Here is a 17,939-nt window from a genome sequence, read left to right on the forward strand (position 1 = left end):
GATCCCCAACACTTCATTTGCACTATTCCAGCTTTTAGGTCATGATTGTTCAACAATTTGTTTGGCTTTGTATGTTAATTCTCTTTTCAGCCACCAGGTTCCAGATGCTAGCATGATGCTGACCAGACTTTCTTGGACAGAGGACCCCACCAATGTGTCCTGGAGCTCCGCTTCCCCAGATGCCCACCTGACTAAGAAAGAGAGAGGCAGGCTGGGAGTATGGATTGACCTGTCAATGCCCATGTTCAGTGGGGAAGCAATTACAGAGGCCAGACTTTCCACATTCTGCATCCCACAATGATCCTGGGTCCATACTTCCATAGGGATAAAGAATAGGAAAGCTATCAAGGGAGGGGATGGGATACAGAGATCTGATGGTGGGAATTGTTTGGAGTTGTGTCCCTCTTATCCTATGGATTTGTCAATGTCTCCATTTTTAAATAAATAAAAATAAAAAAAAAGAAAGAAATCCTGGTCTTCAGCTTACAACCTCCCACTCAGAGATTTGATCCTTTTTTTCCTACTCTCCCACTTTCTCTCTCTCTTTCTCTTCCTCTCTCTCTCTCCTTCTCTCTCTCTTGCCTTCAGGGTTATTGCTGGGATTCAGTGCTTGCACTATAAATCCACTGCTCCTGGAGGCCACTTTTTCCATTTTGTTGCCTTTGTTGTTATTGTTGCTGGATAGGACAGAGTGAAATAGAGAGAGGAGGGGAAGACAGGGGAAGAGGAAGATAGACACCTTCAAACCTGCCTCACTACTTACAGGTGGGGAGCCAGGGGCTCAGAGAGGGATCCTTTGCCGGTCCTATGTTTCTCGCCAAGTGCACTCAACCCCATACTCTCCACCACTGGGCCTCTCTCTCTCTTTCTTTTCCTCCTTTCCTCCCTTCCTTCCTCCCTCCCCCCCCCTTTTTTTTACTATCTCTGGGACTTCACTACTCAAGGAAACTTTTTTTCAGACAGATAGTCTGAGACACACACACACACACACACACACACACACACACACACACACACACGGAGGGAGGGAGAGAGAGAGAGAGAGAGAGAGAGAGAGACAAACAGTACAACACTGAAATTTCTCCCAATGCTATGGAAGTTTGGGCTGCAACTTAACTCCCATTAATGGTAAAGCAGGTGCACTATCTGAGTGAACTATTTTGCTGACCCCTCCCCACTCAGAGACCCCCCCCTTTTTTTGCCACCAAGATTATCACTGGGTTTTAATGCCTGCACTGTGAACCTACCACTCCTGGTGGCCATTTTATCTCTTTTTTTTCTTTTCCTACCTCCCTTGAGACAGAAAGAGACAGAGAGACACTTGAAACCTTGCTTCACCACTTGTGAAGCTTCCCTTCCATCCCCTGCAGGTGGGAACTGGGGCCTTGAACTTGGGTCCTTCAGCACAATAACATGTGTGCTCAAAAAGGTTTGCCACTGCTTGGCCCCTCTCAGAGATTTTAAAAGCAACCACAGGTGGGAAAAAATACTCTGAGGGACAAAAATCCTTGCCCTCATACTTTATAATACTACAAAGAACTGCAATGCAGATTGTGATTTGAGTGGGGGTAGACAGCATAATGGTTTTGCAAAGAAACTCTCATACCTAAGGCTCCAAAGTCCCAGATTCAATCCCCTGCAGCAGTATAAGCCAGAGCTGATCAATGTTCTGGTAAAAAGCAAAAGCAAAGAAAAACAAACAAATGAATCAAAACACCTCCTCTGCAGCATCGGGCAGTAGACTTGCCTGCCTGTATTATTTTGGTGACAGTGATCCTTGGCAATTGCATCCCTCCAGTCTGATCCAGTCTCCATGACACGCCTTTATGTCTCTCTTTTTAAATTTATTTATTATTTATTTATTTAATTATTTGTTTATGAGAGGGATGGGGGAGAGAGAGAGAGAGAGAAAGAAATAGATATTACTTTGGTCCATTTGCTGCTGGGGATCTAACTCAGGATTTCATACTTGAGAGCCCAAGGCTTTATCCACTCTACCACCCCCTGGACCACACTTTATATGTCTCTTTATTTATTTAGTTATTATTTTTTTTTAAATTTTTTATTTAAGAAAGGATTAGTGAACAAAAACATAAGGTAGGAGGGATACAACTCCACACAATTCCTACCGCCCAATCCCCATAACCCACCCCCTCCCATGGTAGCTTTCCCATTCTCTAGCCCTCTGGGAGCATGGACCCAGGGTCATTGAGGGTTGCAGAAGGTAGAAGGTCTGGCTTCTGTAATTGCTTCCCCGCTGAACATGGGCGTTGACTGGTCGGTCCATACCCCCAGTCTGCCTCTCTCTTTCCCTAGTAAGTTGTGTCTCTGGGGAAGCTGCGCTCCAGGTCACATTGATGGGGCCTTCAATCCAGGGAAGCCTAGCCAGCATCCTGGTGGCATCTGGAACCTGGTGATTGAAAAGAGAGTTAACATATGAAGCCAAACAATTTGTTGAGCAATCATGGATCCCAAGCTTGGAATAGTGGAGAGGAAGTGTTAGGGAGGTACTCACTGCAAACTCTAGTGTACTTCTGCTTTCAGGTATATATTTTGCAGTAGTTTATGGATACGTGTGCACATAAGCTCTCTCTCACAGAAACTGGTGTATATCTAGGTTATGGGACTTTGTTAGAAAGTGAACTACCTGAGATGAAATTAGAGTGTGCTATAAAAGGAAAGGTCTCACCCGAGTAATGAAGCTGAAGGGTTGTCATTCCACACGTGAAGTCTCTGGATACAGTCTGAGGTGAAGCATGTTGAGGTGGCAATTGTTGCTTTGGTTAGGTTGTGATCGGCGGATGCAATATTATTTGGTTTGGATTGGGAGATGCATACGGGAAAGTGGGCCCTATCCAAGGGTTCCAGGACTGGGGGAAGTAGGGGCTCTATAGTGAAGATGTGAGGTTTCTGCTGTCTTAGGGTTCAAAAAGACAATCGATAGTTAATATTATCATCACATTATTTGTTAATTGGGTTAACTTTGAAAAGTCCCTTTGTTATGGTTTGCTGTACAGTACCCAGTATCTTGTATATAGCTGTGCTATTGGATGCTTCTAATCTACTTGGTCTAGGCTTTTGAGAGAATCCGCATATCAAATACATAGCCTATATATTAAAAAGATTCAGTTTGTCTTTTGAGAAACTTTGAGACATACAATTGATTTCCCCCTCTCATATTAATTAACTACTGATTTATATGTCTACATTTTGCTAGGAATGTACATAAACACCATTCCCACCACCAAAGGACTGTGACCCATCCCTCCCACCCACTCCCACCCCCCACTGGCCCAGGAAGCTACATGTCTACCCCTCACCACTGGGTTTTTACTTTGGTGTATTTAGTTATTTTTTATTATTTTTTATTTATTTTTGTCAGAGCACTGCCTAGCTCAGGCTTATAGTGGCACTAGGGATTGAATCTGAGACCTTGGAGTCTCAGGCATAAGCACTCTGCTATCTTACCAGTCCCATATGGTTCTCTCTCTCTTTTTTAAATTAGTGATTTAATTATAGTCAACCAGATTGTGGGATAAGAGGGGTACAGTTTCACACAATTCCCACCATCAGAGTTAAACATTCCATCTCCTCTGCTGGGAGCTTCCATATTCTTTATCCCTCTGGGAGTATGGATCAAGATTTTTTCTTGGGTGCAGAAAGTGGAAAGTCTGGCTTCTGTAATTGCTTCTCTGCTCTATAGTCAAACTGTGCAGTGACTCAGCTGTGGAAACTTGTTCACTGTGACCATTGAAGTGTAATTGTGAGAATAATGTTACTATGGAAAAATTTGAAAAAAATTTTTATTGAATTTGCTTCTGAAATAAACAGGAAAAATAAAGTGACATGTAACTGTTCATTTCTGGTATATGCAAATTACTTAAACTTAGTGTTATGTGTTAAAAATAAAAAGTTATTCATGGGAGGTGGTAGTGAGGTAGAGCCAGAGCATCACTTTGACACATGTTAGGGTCAAACTCAGAACCTCATACCTGTAACTCCAAGATTTTTTTCCCTCTTTGCCACTTCCCAAGCTATAATATTTGTGTCTGAGTATGCCTGTGTCTCAATGTTTAAGTATTTTTTCAACTACTTTAGTGTCCTGGGGGAAAATTGACTATTAGAATGCATATAAACATTCATTTGTGGGTATATATCATTCCTCTTCTGTTGGCTCCATTATTACAGGAGCTTTTATTTGAAATTTTGTTATTTTGTGACCTGGGAGGTAGGTCACTCTCAGTCACTCAAGCATGGAATTTAAAACTAAGAGGCTCTGGGTTTGATCCTCAGCACCACTTGTACCAGAGTGATGTTCTGGTTTTTCTCTCTCTTGCCTTCCCTTGCATTTTAATAAATAAACATTTCTTTAAAATATTTTATTTATTAATGAGAGAGATATGAGGAAAAAAGAAAGAGAACCAGATATCACTCAGGTACATGTGCTGCCGGGAATTGAATTAGGAACCTCATACTTGAGAATTCAGCACTTTATCCACTGTTCTACTTCCCAGACCACTAAATAAATAAATCTTTAAAAAATAATATTTTGGGAGTCTGGCAGTAGTGCAGTGGGTTAAGCACAGGTGGTGCAAAGTGCAAGGACCTGAGTTAGGATCCTGGTTCGAGCCCCCGGCTCCCCACCTGTAGAGGAGTCGCTTCACAAGTGGTGAAGCAGGTCTGCAGGTGTCTATCTTTATCTCCCCCTCTGTCTTCCCCTCCTCTCTCCATTTCTCTCTGTCTTATCCAACAATGATGACATCAATAGCAACAATAATAATTATAATAATGAAACAAGGGAAACAAAAGGGAATAAATAAATAACTAAGTGTTTAAAAAATATTTTGCTCATTATGGATTACCATGTTAATTTTGATGTCTTCCTTTAAAGAGATTTATTTACTTAGAGGATGGGAAGAGAGAGAGATAGAGAGAGAGAGAGAGAGAGAGAGAAAGAAAGAACCAGAGTATCAGTCTGGTACATGTGATGCTAGGGATTGAACTCTGTACCTCATGCCCAGCCTTTGACCCATCACTCTACCTCCAAATTGCTGCTGAGGCTTGATGCCACGACTATGAATCCACTGCTCCTGGAGGCCATTCTGTTTTATTTTTTCCATTTTGTTGGACAGGACAGAGAGAAATTAAGAGGGGAGGGCCATTGAACTTGTAAACATGAGGTCCCAGAGTGATGCTCTGGTTCCCTCTGTTCCTCTATCTTATGTTGATAAATAAATAAAATAGTAAACGAAGCTAATAAAAAAATCCAAACTCATAGTAACTCAGTTTAAGAGAAAAGTAGCACAGATGAACTATTTTCCAAAATGTCAAGTAGATCCCATCACCAGGGTTGTTCTGAGTCTATTTCCTCTATGTCAAATGGTTCTGAAGTACACAGAAATTGTGACTTAAAGTGAAGTAACTTTAAATCCTTTGGGAATTATTTTTATTAACGATTTAATAATGATTGACAAGACTGTAGGATAAGTGGGGTATAATTCCATACAATTCCCACCACCAGAGTCCCATATCCCAGCCCCTTCATTGGAAGTTTCCCTATTCTTTATCCCTTTCTGGCAATATGGACCAAAATTCTTTATGGGATGAAGAAGGTGGAAGGTTTGTTGAACATGGATGTTGGTAGTTGGATCCATATCCCTTAACCTGATTCTATCTTTTCCTGATGGGATAGGGCTCTGGGAAGGTGAGAGTCCAGGACACATTGGAGAGGTTGTCTATCCAGGGAAGTCAGGATGGTGTTATGGTAGCATCTGCAGTTTGGTGGCACTTGTCCTTTTTGTTACAGAGCAAAAATCAAATCTCCATCCACTGCAAGGAAGCAAAAGATGTTTATTTACGAATTGCAATCTGGACTGAGTGGTGACTAATGTTAGTCTACCAAGCTCGACCCTGAACAAGGCTCAAACCACACAAGTTATAGGATTCCAGAGTACATCTTGGGTGGGGAATATGCAAAACTAGAATTTTATCACACACTCAATAGCATTTTACAGAAAACGCAGGATCCAATCATTTCAGACATTGCAATACCCTAAGCAGCCTATAAGAATTGTCTAATTTCAAGCCTTTATGCAAAATAGGGTCACCACACTTTCTCGTTGTCAGCTAAGACCACCAGGCTATCAGCTCCCTCGACCTTGAGCAAGTGGTTGGGTTTCAAGGACTTGGTTAGGCTAGCTATTCTCTTTAAGACAAACAACAGGTGGCTTACATCTTGGTGTGTGGGTTTTGTCTAGCCCCCCCTTTTACAGGAATTTTCCACTGCAGGCAGAAAAGCAACTATACTTACAACTCATGTTTAAAATTTTACTTAAAGCAATTCTAAAGTTACTGCTTCTAACACTTTTCACCACCCTTTTGCCAATTTATTTATTTATTTAGTAATATTTATTTATCCCTTTTTGTTGCCCTTGTTATTTTATTGTTGTAGTTATTATTGTTGTTATTGATGTCATTGTTGTTGGATAGGACAAAGAAATGGAGAGAGGAAGGGAAGACAGAGAGAGGGAGAGAAAGACAGACACCTGCAGACCCACTTCACCACCTGTGAAGCCACTCCCCTGGAGGTGGGCAGCCAGGGGCTTGAACCAGTATCCTTAGCTGGTCCTTGCACTTTGCTCCACCCGCACTTAACCCGCTGAGCTACTGCCCGACTCCCCCTTTTGCCAATTCATAAATGAGTTATAATATTCCTCCATTGTTCTTCTTTGTTCCTTCCTCTATAGTTTCTCTCCTACTGACCTAGAAATCCTGCTCCCACTTGGAATTCTCAAGATTTAAAGCTTTATTTATTTATTTATTTATTTATTTATTTTTTGTGGAGAATCTGCCAGGTCTTGTCTTCAAGCCACCATTTTGACCCTTTTGGGAATTTTTAGAATAACTAAGATCATCTGTGAAAACCTAGGGTTAAAAAAGAAGAAAACAAATGAAAAAAGGCATACAATGTAGAAACCACAAACAAAACCAAGGCTGAGAATTAACATCCCATACTCCTGCTGCTTATTCTATTCACACAAATAGATTTTTTTTTTTTGCATCTAGAAAAGACAATGATGCTTCATTAAAGACAAAGATGCTTCTGTTTTCTTTCCAATTAAAGCCAGTCCCATTTGGACAGCTTCCCAGGCCCCATAATGCAGTCCTTAGGCAAAGATTCCTGGCAGGAAAGGGGTCATCCTGTCCTGCTGCCAAGGTCCCTCTCTTGGTCTCATCCTAATGGTGTCCTTGGGCTCATTCTAGAAAGACACTTTTGCTCTTGTTGCCAGTTCCCTAGCAAACTGACCTCTTGGTAGTTCTACTCTGAGTTGAATTTATTATCTTCTTTCAGCAGAGGAATTGATTTACATCATTCTGTTTGCTGTAAAATAGTTTCTCACTGGGGCACAAGTTGATGAATGAGACAGCAGAGATTCAAGGAAGACCCCAAAACTGTATGCAGATTTGGCATGTCTACGTGTGTTGTTGAGGCGGTCTGGTGTCGGGCTGCACTGTGGAGAAGAGAGCGGACGTCCAGAGCAAAGGGGTACACAAATCTTTATTATGGGGGGGGGGGAGGTTTGGTTCAGACCACGTGGAGCCAGCCAGCAATGGCCGACCGGGGGGAGAGCAGGGAGCGAGACCTCAGAGAGGGAGAGCCGAGAGCCCAGAGAGAGAGAGGGGAGGGGTGAGGGGGCTTTTTATTGGGCGACAACCAGGGGTGACGTGTAGGGCCAGGATTGGTTGAAAGGGGGCACTCTAGGATTTAGCGGGGCATAGAAAAACCTGGGGGCGGAGCCAGGATTGGTTGAAAGGGGGCACTCTAGGATTTAGCGGAGCATAGAAAAACCTGGGGGCGGAGACTGCATCAGACTAAGTCCTCAGCAACATCTCCTCCTATCCCTTTATATCTAAATGAACACAGTAAAGAAAAATGGAGCAGGCTTAAATGTTTTAGAGGAATGCCATGCTCGGGTGGGAAGATGTAGGACTTTCTGTGGAGGAGGGAAGGCTTAAATGGCTGCCAACCTTGTGAGATTTATGCGTCCTCCTGTGCTCAACCCCTCTTTAGAGAGAGAGACTTACCTGGAGAGACTCATCTCATAGGTTTAAGCGCAGCCTGCTCAACCATCTCTTCACAATATCTCTACATCTTTTCTATCTTTCTACCTAGTAATAGCATAAAGATGTACAAAGTCTATAAAAGACTATCATGGGGCAGAAACCTTTTGGGCATAAGCCTAAATGACATAACAAAATAGGAAGAGATAAGTAGGGGAGAAGTAAAAGCCAGTGTGGTGTGAAGGGAAGGATTGGTGTGTAAAGGAGCATTCCCTGTTTGGGTGGGGAAAGGGGCAAGGGTACATAATGAGGGGGAGGCGGGAGGCATGACCCACCAAACAGAGGGGCTATTTGGCATTGTATAGTCCTCAAGGCAACAGTCTGTAAAGTCTATGAATTATTCAGGATCAGTCTATGAAAAACCAGCAACGTGAAGGGAAGGAAGCTGCTGTAAAATTGTCTAAAGTGTCCAAAGGGTATACCAGCAAGTCCGATAGAAGTCTCAGTCCAAAGTAGGCGACTAGGGGGAGAAATGGCAGGGGATGAAATGCTGCATGAGGAAGGTCAGCCTCTGGAATTCTGCTTTTCTGTAGATTGTGAGCTGGAACCGCCAAAACGTGACAGGTCAAAGCAAAAGCAGGAAAGGCAGACAGGCAGTAAAAAGGTTCTGTCCTTGGAGTCTGCGAATCAGATTCTTCAGATCGTGTTGAGTGACATCTAGGGTTTCGGGGGGTGTGCCACGGTAGTCGTGCCATCTAGTGAGTGACGTCAGGGTGTGCAGGGGTTCAGATGGTTTTTCCGGGATTCCTGTGAAAGAAACACAAACAATCTGCTTCTCGTGGTTAGCAGGGCATCTGATTTGAATGCTTTATAGAAGAAGGGGTTTGGTGCCTTGACCAACTGAGTATTGGGGGATGTATCTTTCCTATTCATTTATGATTATATTTTATATTATTTGTCATGGTAGTCAGCCGTTTATCTGGAAGGTCCTGGGTGATTCATGGGGAAAAAGACCTTATCTTTTAACAAAGACTCTAAGGTGTAGGGTGTCATTTTGGCCACTAATCTGCAATAAAATCTTCTTTTTCAGTAGACAGGGAACTTGGATGGGAAGCTTTATTTTATTTCCTTGTGAAAGGGAACACAGCTGAAAGTGGTTGGATATGTTTCTGAAGATAAAGCAAAAATGGATCCTTAAGATTTTCCTGTATTCCCCAGAAGTGGCTGCAGAAACAGTCCTGCAGTTCCAAATACACAGACAACGATAAATATCCAAAGAAAGACTCTATCCACCACCATGGCCACATATTTCCAGTCATCTGCTACCTCTTTGGTTTCATTTTGGTTCTTCATGTTTTCTGCTATGAAGTGGATAGTATTGATCACATCTTCCACTTCAGGAGAGTGCTCTGAATTTTCAGCCATCCATTGCAAAGGCTGCATACTTAATCGTCTCTTGCTGGTGGCAAGCTTACTTGACTTAAGGCAATGACAGCAATCCTGAAGCAGTTTGGGCTCACTGTGGTTTTCAAACTCGACTTTGGCAGGCCTGCTGGAAATACCTTTGGGGGCTTCATCAGAACTCACAACCCTCAGCTTGTCCACGGGTCTCCTCATCATCAGGACCTGAGGTAATAGCTGGAGGAAAGCCACCTTCACCCATCTAGGTATGGTATGTGTTGTGGGGGTGCGATAGTGTATGTTCAACACAAACACAGTCACCACAATGGAAAGTGTGACGGAGATCATGGTGAATAAGAGGTACTCTCCCACCAGTGGGATCACAAGGGATGTGGATGGGATGGTTTCTGTGATTACCAGCAGAAACACAGTCAGTGAAAGGAGAACCGAAATGCAAAGTGTCACTTTTTCACCACAGTCAGAAGGGAGATAAAACACCAGCACAGTTAGAAACGAAATAAAAAGACAGGGGATGATGAGGTTGATGGTGTAAAACATTGGCAGTCTCCTAATGTAAAACGAGTAGGTGATGTCTGTGTATATCTCTTCACAGCAGTTGTATTTTATGTCATGCTTATAGCCTGAAGCATCAACGATTTCCCATTCACTGTTTTCCCAAAAATCATTCATGTCAACTTTGGATCCAATGATGAGAAGATCAATTTCAGCTTTGTCATATGTCCAGGAACCAAATTTCAGAGAACAGTTTTGGTGATCAAAAGGGAAAAAGGTGATATCCATAGGACAGGAACTCTTGAAAATAGCTGGTGGGGTCCAGGTGATCATACCATCATATTTCACAAGAGCTTTTGTCTTGCCTTCCACTTGGAAATCACCAACAGCATTATTATAGAGAACAATGTCAGGCTTCCAGATCTTATCTGCTGGAACATGAAGAGTCTCAATGCCATCATATTCTGTTGGGTCCCAGCGCAATTTATAATCATTCCAGATCTTAATTGCCATATGTAAAACCTGGGACAATGCCAGGGAATAGTTTCTGGGCTCCTGGAAGTCGGAAGAATGAACTCTTAGCACTTACCACGTTGGCCAGTTGTGTGATAGCCACTTCAAAATGCACTGTGACAGGGTCAGAAACATTTGCCACTGGCCTGATCAACTGGTTATAGTGAGAAAAGAGTCTGTGGAAGAGCATGAGACTCTTAATCTCAGGGTCGTGGGTTCGTGCCCCACGTTGGGCGCCATTTGTTGTTAAAATTTCGGAGGCTCCAGCTGGCCGGGCTTGCTAGCTTCACGGGCAGGTAACAGAGACGCGGAGACAACGGCTGGGCAGGGAAGCTGTATTTCTTTATTCAAGAACAACGATACATAAACTAACACAAACTAATCACCAAACAGAACTCTGCTGTCTCTTTGCGGCAGCGCAAGCACTCTCTCTTTTTCTCTGGAACTCAGGAACCCAGGAACTCTGTCTCTCTGGCACTCTCTCTTACTCTGTAACCCTGAAACTCTCGAACTCAGGAACTCAGGAACTCTGTCTCTCTCGAACTCAGGAACCCTCTCTCTTACTCTCGAACTCTGGAACTCTCGAACTCAGGAACCCTCTCCCGGGGTTCCTTTGGGGTGGGGCCAAGCAGGCCCGTGAAATTAGCAGGCCTGATCCAATTCTCTTGGCGGGGGGAGGGCTAGAACAAGCCAATGTAAAGCATACGACAATTCCCCCTTTTCTTTTTAACTAAATGGCTACAGTATCAAGGGTGTGGGGTGAACAGAAACCTATATCGTACAGGCATTTTTTAAAAAAGAAACTGGCACAAACTAAACTTTATCAGCTTAAAAAAACATTTCTAGAGTTTCAGAGGGCTCTCAAGTACGAGATTTCCAGAGTGCCAGAGTTGGAGAGTTCCTGAGTTCGAGAGTAAAAGAAAGAGTGCTTGTGCCGCCGCAAAGAGACAGCAGAGTTCTGTTTGGTGATTAGTTTGTGTTAGTTTATGAATCGTTGTTCCTGAATAAAGAAATACAGCTTCCCTGCCCAGCCGTTGTCTCCGCGTCTCTGTTACCCGCCTTGAAGCAAGCCAGCCCGACCAGAGCCTACAAATTTTAACAACATATGTGCATTAAATTTTTTGTTTGCTAATGAAAGAGAGGGAACTAGATTATCACTATGGCATGGGATTTCAGTGTTTGAGCTTGGGACCTTATGTTTGAAAGTACACTATGGTGCCACCTTACAGGATAATGTGAGCACTTTCTTTCTTCTTTCTTCTTCTTACTCTTTCTTCTCCTTCTCCTCTTCCTCCTCCTCCTTTTTAAAAAAAAATTTTAATATTTATTTATTTTCCCTTTTGTTGCCCTTGTTTTTTATTGTTGTTGTAGTTATTATTGTTGTTATCACTGATGTCATCATTATTAGATAGGACAGAGAGAAATGGAGAGAGGAGGGGAAGACAGAGAGGGGGAGAGAAGAACAGACACCTGCAGACCTGCTTCACCGCCTGTGAATCGACCCTCCAGGTGGAGAGCAGGGGGCTCAAACCAGGATCCTTACGCTGGTCCTTGTTCTTTGCGCCCTGTGGGATTAACCCGCTGCACTACCGCCTGACTCCCCCTCCTTCTTCTTCCTTCTTCACTTCCTCCACCTCCTCCTCCTCCTCCTTCTTCTTTTTCACTAGAGCACTGCTTAGGTCTGGTTTATGGTGGCATGAGGGATTAAACCTGGGACCTTGGAGCCTCACATATTAGAGTCTGTTTACATAACCATTATGCTCTCCCACCCCTCCTTTTTCTTTCAAGATTAATTTATTTTATGGGAGTAAAGGAGAAGTCAGAGCACTGCTCTGGTATATATAGTGTGGGGCTTCAGGCCCTGATAATTCTTCGTTCTATCACTGAATCATATCCTCAGCACATTTTTTGTGTGGCTAGGATTCTTCTTCAAATCCTGAAAGATGCTTTGGTTGTAAAAGATTAAGATCCATTTCTCTAGGACCAGGTGATAGTGTATCCTGTAAAGCACATGTTACCATGCTCCAGAAGCCAGGGTAAAGCACCTGGTCCCCATCTATAGGGGGACACTTTATGAATGGTAGAGCAATGCTGCAGATGTTTCTCCTTTCTCTCTTTTTCTCTCTGTCCCTCACCCCTATAAAAGAAGGAAGGAAAGGAGAAGGTAAAGGAAAAAAGAAAGGTTGCCAGGAATTGTGACATCAGGCAAGTGGGGGAGCTGGTGGGCTTCATGAACAGTATATTATGTAATCCATATAATACAAGTTCCGTATAAACTGTCAACAGTTAATATCTTTAGAGGCTTGGCCAGTTTTTTTTTTTAATGAGATGAAAAAAAGCAGTGGATTTTTTAACCTACATGTTTTTGTTTGTTTGTTTATTTTTTTATTTATTTAAAATAAAAAAAATATTTATTTTATTTATTTATTCCCTTTTTGTTGCCCCTGTTGTTTTATTGTTGTAGTTATTATTGTTGTTGTCGTTGTTGGATAGGACAGAGAGAAATGGAGAGAGAAGGGGAAGACAGAGAGAAGGAGAGAAAGATAGACACCTGCAGACCTGCTTCACCGCCTGTGAAGCGACTCCCCTGCAGGTGGGGAGCCGGGGTTCGAACCAGGATCCTTATGCCGGTCCTTGTGCTTTGCGCCACCTGCGCTTAACCCGCTGCGCTACAGCCCGACTCCCATTTGTTTTTTTTTTTACCGGAGCACTGCTCATCTCTGGTGTGGTGGTGTGGGAGATGGATCCTGGGACTTTGGAGCCTCAGGCATGAGAGTCTCTTTTTATAACCATTATGCTTATCTACTCGTGCCCAAAACTACATGTTTTTTTAAAATTGTAGAAGCATTCTAAACAGGTTATAAGAAAATTCAAGCAGATTGGGGAGACAGTTTAATCTGGTAGAGCCCTAACTTGCATACCTGAAACCATAAAGTTGCAGGTTCAGTCCCTGGCACCACCTTATGACATAACTGAGTAGTGCTATGGTCTTTGCTTTCTCAAAATTAATTACTTTCTGATAATTAAAACAACAAATAAGTAAGGGGCCAGGCAGTGGCACACTTGGTTAAGCACACACACTATAATACGCAAGGACCCAGGTTCAAGGCCCTTGTTCCCACCTGCAGGGAGAAAACTTCATGAGTGGTAAGGCAGGGCTGCAGGTGTCTCTCTGTCTCTTTCCTCTGTATCTCCTTCTCCCTTCTAAACTTCTCTTTGTTTCTATCCAATAATAAATAAATAAATAAGATTAAAAAAGTCTAAGCAAGCAAACAAACAAAACAAGTGAATCTCAGAAAATTTAAATGAAAAAGAAACCTACTCCTTCCCTGTTCTTCCCTATACTACTCTATACTCCATTTGGTTAATAGTCTGATGTGTGAGTATCCAGATCTTTTCCTATGCATATTTCAAGAGACACACATATTCATATAGAAGTGGATGCAAACTTAATAAAAGAGAAAATATATAATGTTAGACATCTTGTTTTATAATTTCTTTCTTTTCCCTGTCCCAGTATATCATGTGTGTTTTTCCAAGAACAACTCTGCAGTTCTTTTGTTTTTGCTCTTCCTGAGGGCACATTGAACATTATGGTTTTAATGTCTTAATATAATTTAATTAGTGTCCTGTTGCTGGACATTTGAGCCCAAATTTTCACTTACATGTAGGGCTGGCATAAGCATTCTAAGTATGCAAGTGCTTTTGTAGGACAAGTATCTAGAACTTGAACTGCTATTTCAAATGGTACAGATATACGTACCATTTGCATAGGTATTGCTTCATTGTCAAACTGTCAATAAAAGAGAACTTCTGCTTGTGCATTTCCTAGCTTTTGATACTACCTATACTTAAAGTTGTGCTAGTCTGTGAGATGAAATGCGTTATCTTGGGTTAGTTTGGACTTTTATGAGTACCTGCTAAGTTGAAGTTCTTTTTGTGGTTATTCCTTGGGGAAGAGGAAAGAAATTTGAGACTTGTTTTCCTATTGGCTTTACCAAAGTTAGCTCTATTGCATTATAGTCTGGGGTGTTCCTTTGCACATTAATTGAATTTAGTTTGACAATGTAAACAAACTAAGTAGGAAGCAGAGATTAACTCTGTTTAGAAGTTAAAAAAAAATTCAAGAACCAAAAAGCAAAGGCCAACAAATCACTAGTCTTAGAATCACCTGGATTAATGTTATGCATATTCCATACAAAAATATCACAAAGTCATCAATTTAAGTCTTTTAGCTGGTATTTCTAAACTTAACTACATATGGAGATGAAAGTTTGTATCCTCATAGAAACTACGATAAGTGGAAACAAGAATTAGCTGCAAATGCTTGTTAAATTTTAAAAAATATTTATTTTCCTTTTTGTTGCCCTTGTTTTTTTAAAATTGTTGTTGTAGTTATTATTGTTGTTGTTATTGATGTTGTCATTGTTAGATAGGACATAGAGAAATGGGGAAATGAGGGGAAGACAGAGAGGGGGAGAGAAAGATAGACACCTGCAGACCTGCTTCACTGCTTGTGAAGTGACTCCCCTGCAGGTGGGGAGCTGGGTGCTCCAACTGGGCTCCTTATGCTGGTCCTTGCTTTGTCACGTGTGCTTAATCCGCTTCGCTACCTCCCGATTCCCCGGCAAATGCTTCTTCTTCTAGTGTTTGCCCTTCTTCCGTAGCCAGTCAACAGCGTCAGGTTGAGCCTGATGTAAAGTTTCGAGACCTCCTTTGATTTTTTTTTTGTTTGTTTGTTTGTTTTTACCAGAGCACTGCTCAGCTCTGGTTTATGGTGGTGCAGAGGATTGAACCTGAGACTGTGGAGCCTCAGGTATAGAAGTCTGTCTGCATAACCATTATGCTATCTACCCCTACCCGAGACCTCCTTTGAATCTGGAGAGGTGGCAGTAGTTGACTATGTGGGTCATAGTCTGTCTGGAGCCGCAGGGGCAGTTCGGGTCGTCTCTGGCTCCCCAGCGATGGAACATAGCGGCACACTGGCCATGGCCTGTTGGCCTGTTCAATAGCGATTGAGGAGGGCCCAATCATAACGTGCTAGGTCAAAGCCGGGTTGACGCTTTTCAGGGGTCTGTGATGAGGTGTTTGTTCTTTACCTCAGCTGATTGCCAACTCTGTTTCCAAGAGTCTGGAACAGAGAAGTTCAGTGTAGGCGTAGGGGACCAGATTGGGTGACGAGACGTCAAACGCTGGACAGGGTGGGCAAAGATATCCGCGTATATTGGCAGGTCCGGTCGAGCGTAGACGTGGGAAATGAACTTAGATGATGCCGCATCCCGACGAATATCTGGCGGGGCGATGTTGCTAAGAACTGGCAGCCATGGAACCAGGGTGGAACGGATGGTTCCAGAAATTATCCTCATGGAGGAATATAATTCGGAATCGGCCAAGTGGACATGGGGGCTACGGAACCATACTGGGGCACAGTATTCTGCAGTGGAATAGCATAATGCCAGAGATGATGATCGTAGTGTGGAAGCGCTCGCACCCCATGAGGAGCTGGCCAGTCTTGCAATGATGTTATTCCTCGCACCCACCTTTGCTGCAGTTTTTATGAGATGTTCGTGAAATGACAGAGTGCGATCCAGAGTAACGCCAAGATAGACTGGCTGGGCTTCATGCCGGATTCTCGTATCGCCAAGCTGCACATTAAGCTCACGCGAGGCCGAGGCATGGTGTAGATGGAAAACAGATGATACCGTTTTTGCAGTGCTAGGGATTAGTCGCCATTTTTTACAGTAATCAGATATCAGAGACATGTCTTTCGTGAGTGTTTCCTCAAGGATGTCAAACTTTGATGCCTGAGTTGCACAGCAGATGTCATTGGCGTAGATGAACTTCCTTGAAGAAGTTTCTGGGAGGTCATTGATGTAAATATTAAATAGTGTAGGAGCCAGAACAGAGCCCTGGGGGAGGCCACTTGAGACAAGTCTCCATCTGTTAGACTTGTCACCCAGATGCACCCGGAATTTTCTGTTTTGGAGAAGAAACGATACAGTGTTGGCCACCCATGGAGGCAGGCATCTTGAGATCTTGATTAGGAGACCACGGTGCCAAACCATGTCATAGGCTGCTGTGAGATCAACAAAGACAGCACCTGTCTTTAAATTCTTCTGGAATCCATTTTCAATGTAAGTTGAGAGGGCCAGGGCTTGTTTGCAGGTAGATCTTCCTGGGCAAATGCTTATTGACTGGTAATACATGAAAAAAAAATCCTTTATTTTCTGAAAGAAGTCTGATGTTTGGGAATCAAAGTCAAGACAAAATATTAGAAAAACAGTGTTTTAAAAATAATACTTTTCTCGGGGCCAGATGGTGGAACACCTAGTTGAGTACAATTGTTACAATGCTCAAGGAAGGGGTTCAAAGCCTCAGTCTTCACCTGCAAGGGGAAAGTTTCACAAGTGGTGAAGCAGTGCTTCAGGTTTGTCTCTCTTCTTTTCTATCTTCTCCTTCCATCTTGATTACTCTGTCTCTATCATATAAATAAATATTAAAAAATTAAACAATTTTCTTTTTATAAAAGTAGTCAGAAATATAGAAAATACAAACAAGCAAAAGAAAAAAAGGGGGGGTAGAGGGAAGGGAGGAGGTGACACACCTAGTCAAAAGCACATATTACAGTGCACAAGGACACAGGTTCAAGCCCCTGTTCCCATCTGCAGGGGGAAAGCTTCATGAGTGGTGAAGCAGGGATGCAGATATCTTTCTGTCTCTTTCCCTCTATTTCTTCTTTCCCCCTCAACTTCTGTCTCTATCCAGTAATAATAATAAAGCAAATAAACCCCCTTATTTCATAAACAATCTTACTAATAATTTGGAATGTGTCTTTTTTAAAAATAGCTGTACTGAGGTAGAACTCATGTAATATAGAATTTTTCCATTTAAAATATAAGATTAAAAAATATTCACAAAAATATTCACAAGTGTGTAACTATCACAACAAATGAGTTTTAGAATGTTTTTTCCTCCATAAAAGAAACTGCTACCCATTAGCAGATAATTCCTTTCTCCCCAGTCCCCAAGCAACCATTAATCTATTTTCTGTCTTTACAGAGAAAAAATTTTCTTATTCTGGATTTTTCATGTAACTGGCATCACACAGCATGTGACATTTTGTGTCTGGCTTCTTAAAGTTCATTAATTCTGCAGTATGTGTCAAAGCCACATTTATTTTTATTGTTGAATAATGACCACATGACTGACTATAATACCAATTTTATTTATTCTTTTGACCGTTGTTGGACATTTATACCATTTCAATTTTTTGTAGTGTGTGAGGACATCAGGGGCAGTTCTTATGAATAGGCAAAATGTGGAAAGGGGCAAAGAGGTGCTTATTGGAAATATACTGATTATAGAAATACATTGAACAGAAGAAGAAGGGGAGAATCAAACTGTGAACAGAGAGAAAACTCACTGTTTATATAGGAAATTTTATAGCTGGT

The 17,939-nt window shown here is 42.2% G+C and overlaps 1 protein-coding gene across 1 annotated transcript; it reads right to left on the minus strand.

The window, feature by feature from the left end:
- Positions 1-9,228: 9,228 nt before the first annotated feature.
- LOC132541278 (neuronal acetylcholine receptor subunit alpha-6-like) lies at positions 9,229-10,678 on the minus strand. The gene is made up of 2 exons (XM_060201026.1): positions 10,565-10,678; positions 9,229-10,530 (listed from the first exon to the last, which is right to left on the minus strand). The coding sequence occupies exons 1-2, from the start codon at positions 10,676-10,678 to the stop codon at positions 9,256-9,258; spliced, it is 1,389 nt and encodes a 462-aa protein (XP_060057009.1). The 3' UTR covers positions 9,229-9,255.
- Positions 10,679-17,939: the final 7,261 nt, after the last annotated feature.

This window comes from Erinaceus europaeus, chromosome 11, assembly GCF_950295315.1.
Source record: "Erinaceus europaeus chromosome 11, mEriEur2.1, whole genome shotgun sequence".
Taxonomy (NCBI): Eukaryota; Metazoa; Chordata; class Mammalia; order Eulipotyphla; family Erinaceidae; genus Erinaceus; species Erinaceus europaeus.

What these genes read in the sequence shown, in the direction of transcription:
- LOC132541278 (XM_060201026.1), bottom strand. Translation starts at nt 10,678, where the DNA reads ATGCTCTTCCACAGACTCTTTTCTCACTATAACCAGTTGATCAGGCCA. An exon ending in TCACACAACTGGCCAACGTG is followed by an intron (nt 10,531 to 10,564) that starts GTAAGTGCTAAG and finishes TCCGACTTCCAG; the next exon opens with GAGCCCAGAAACTATTCCCT.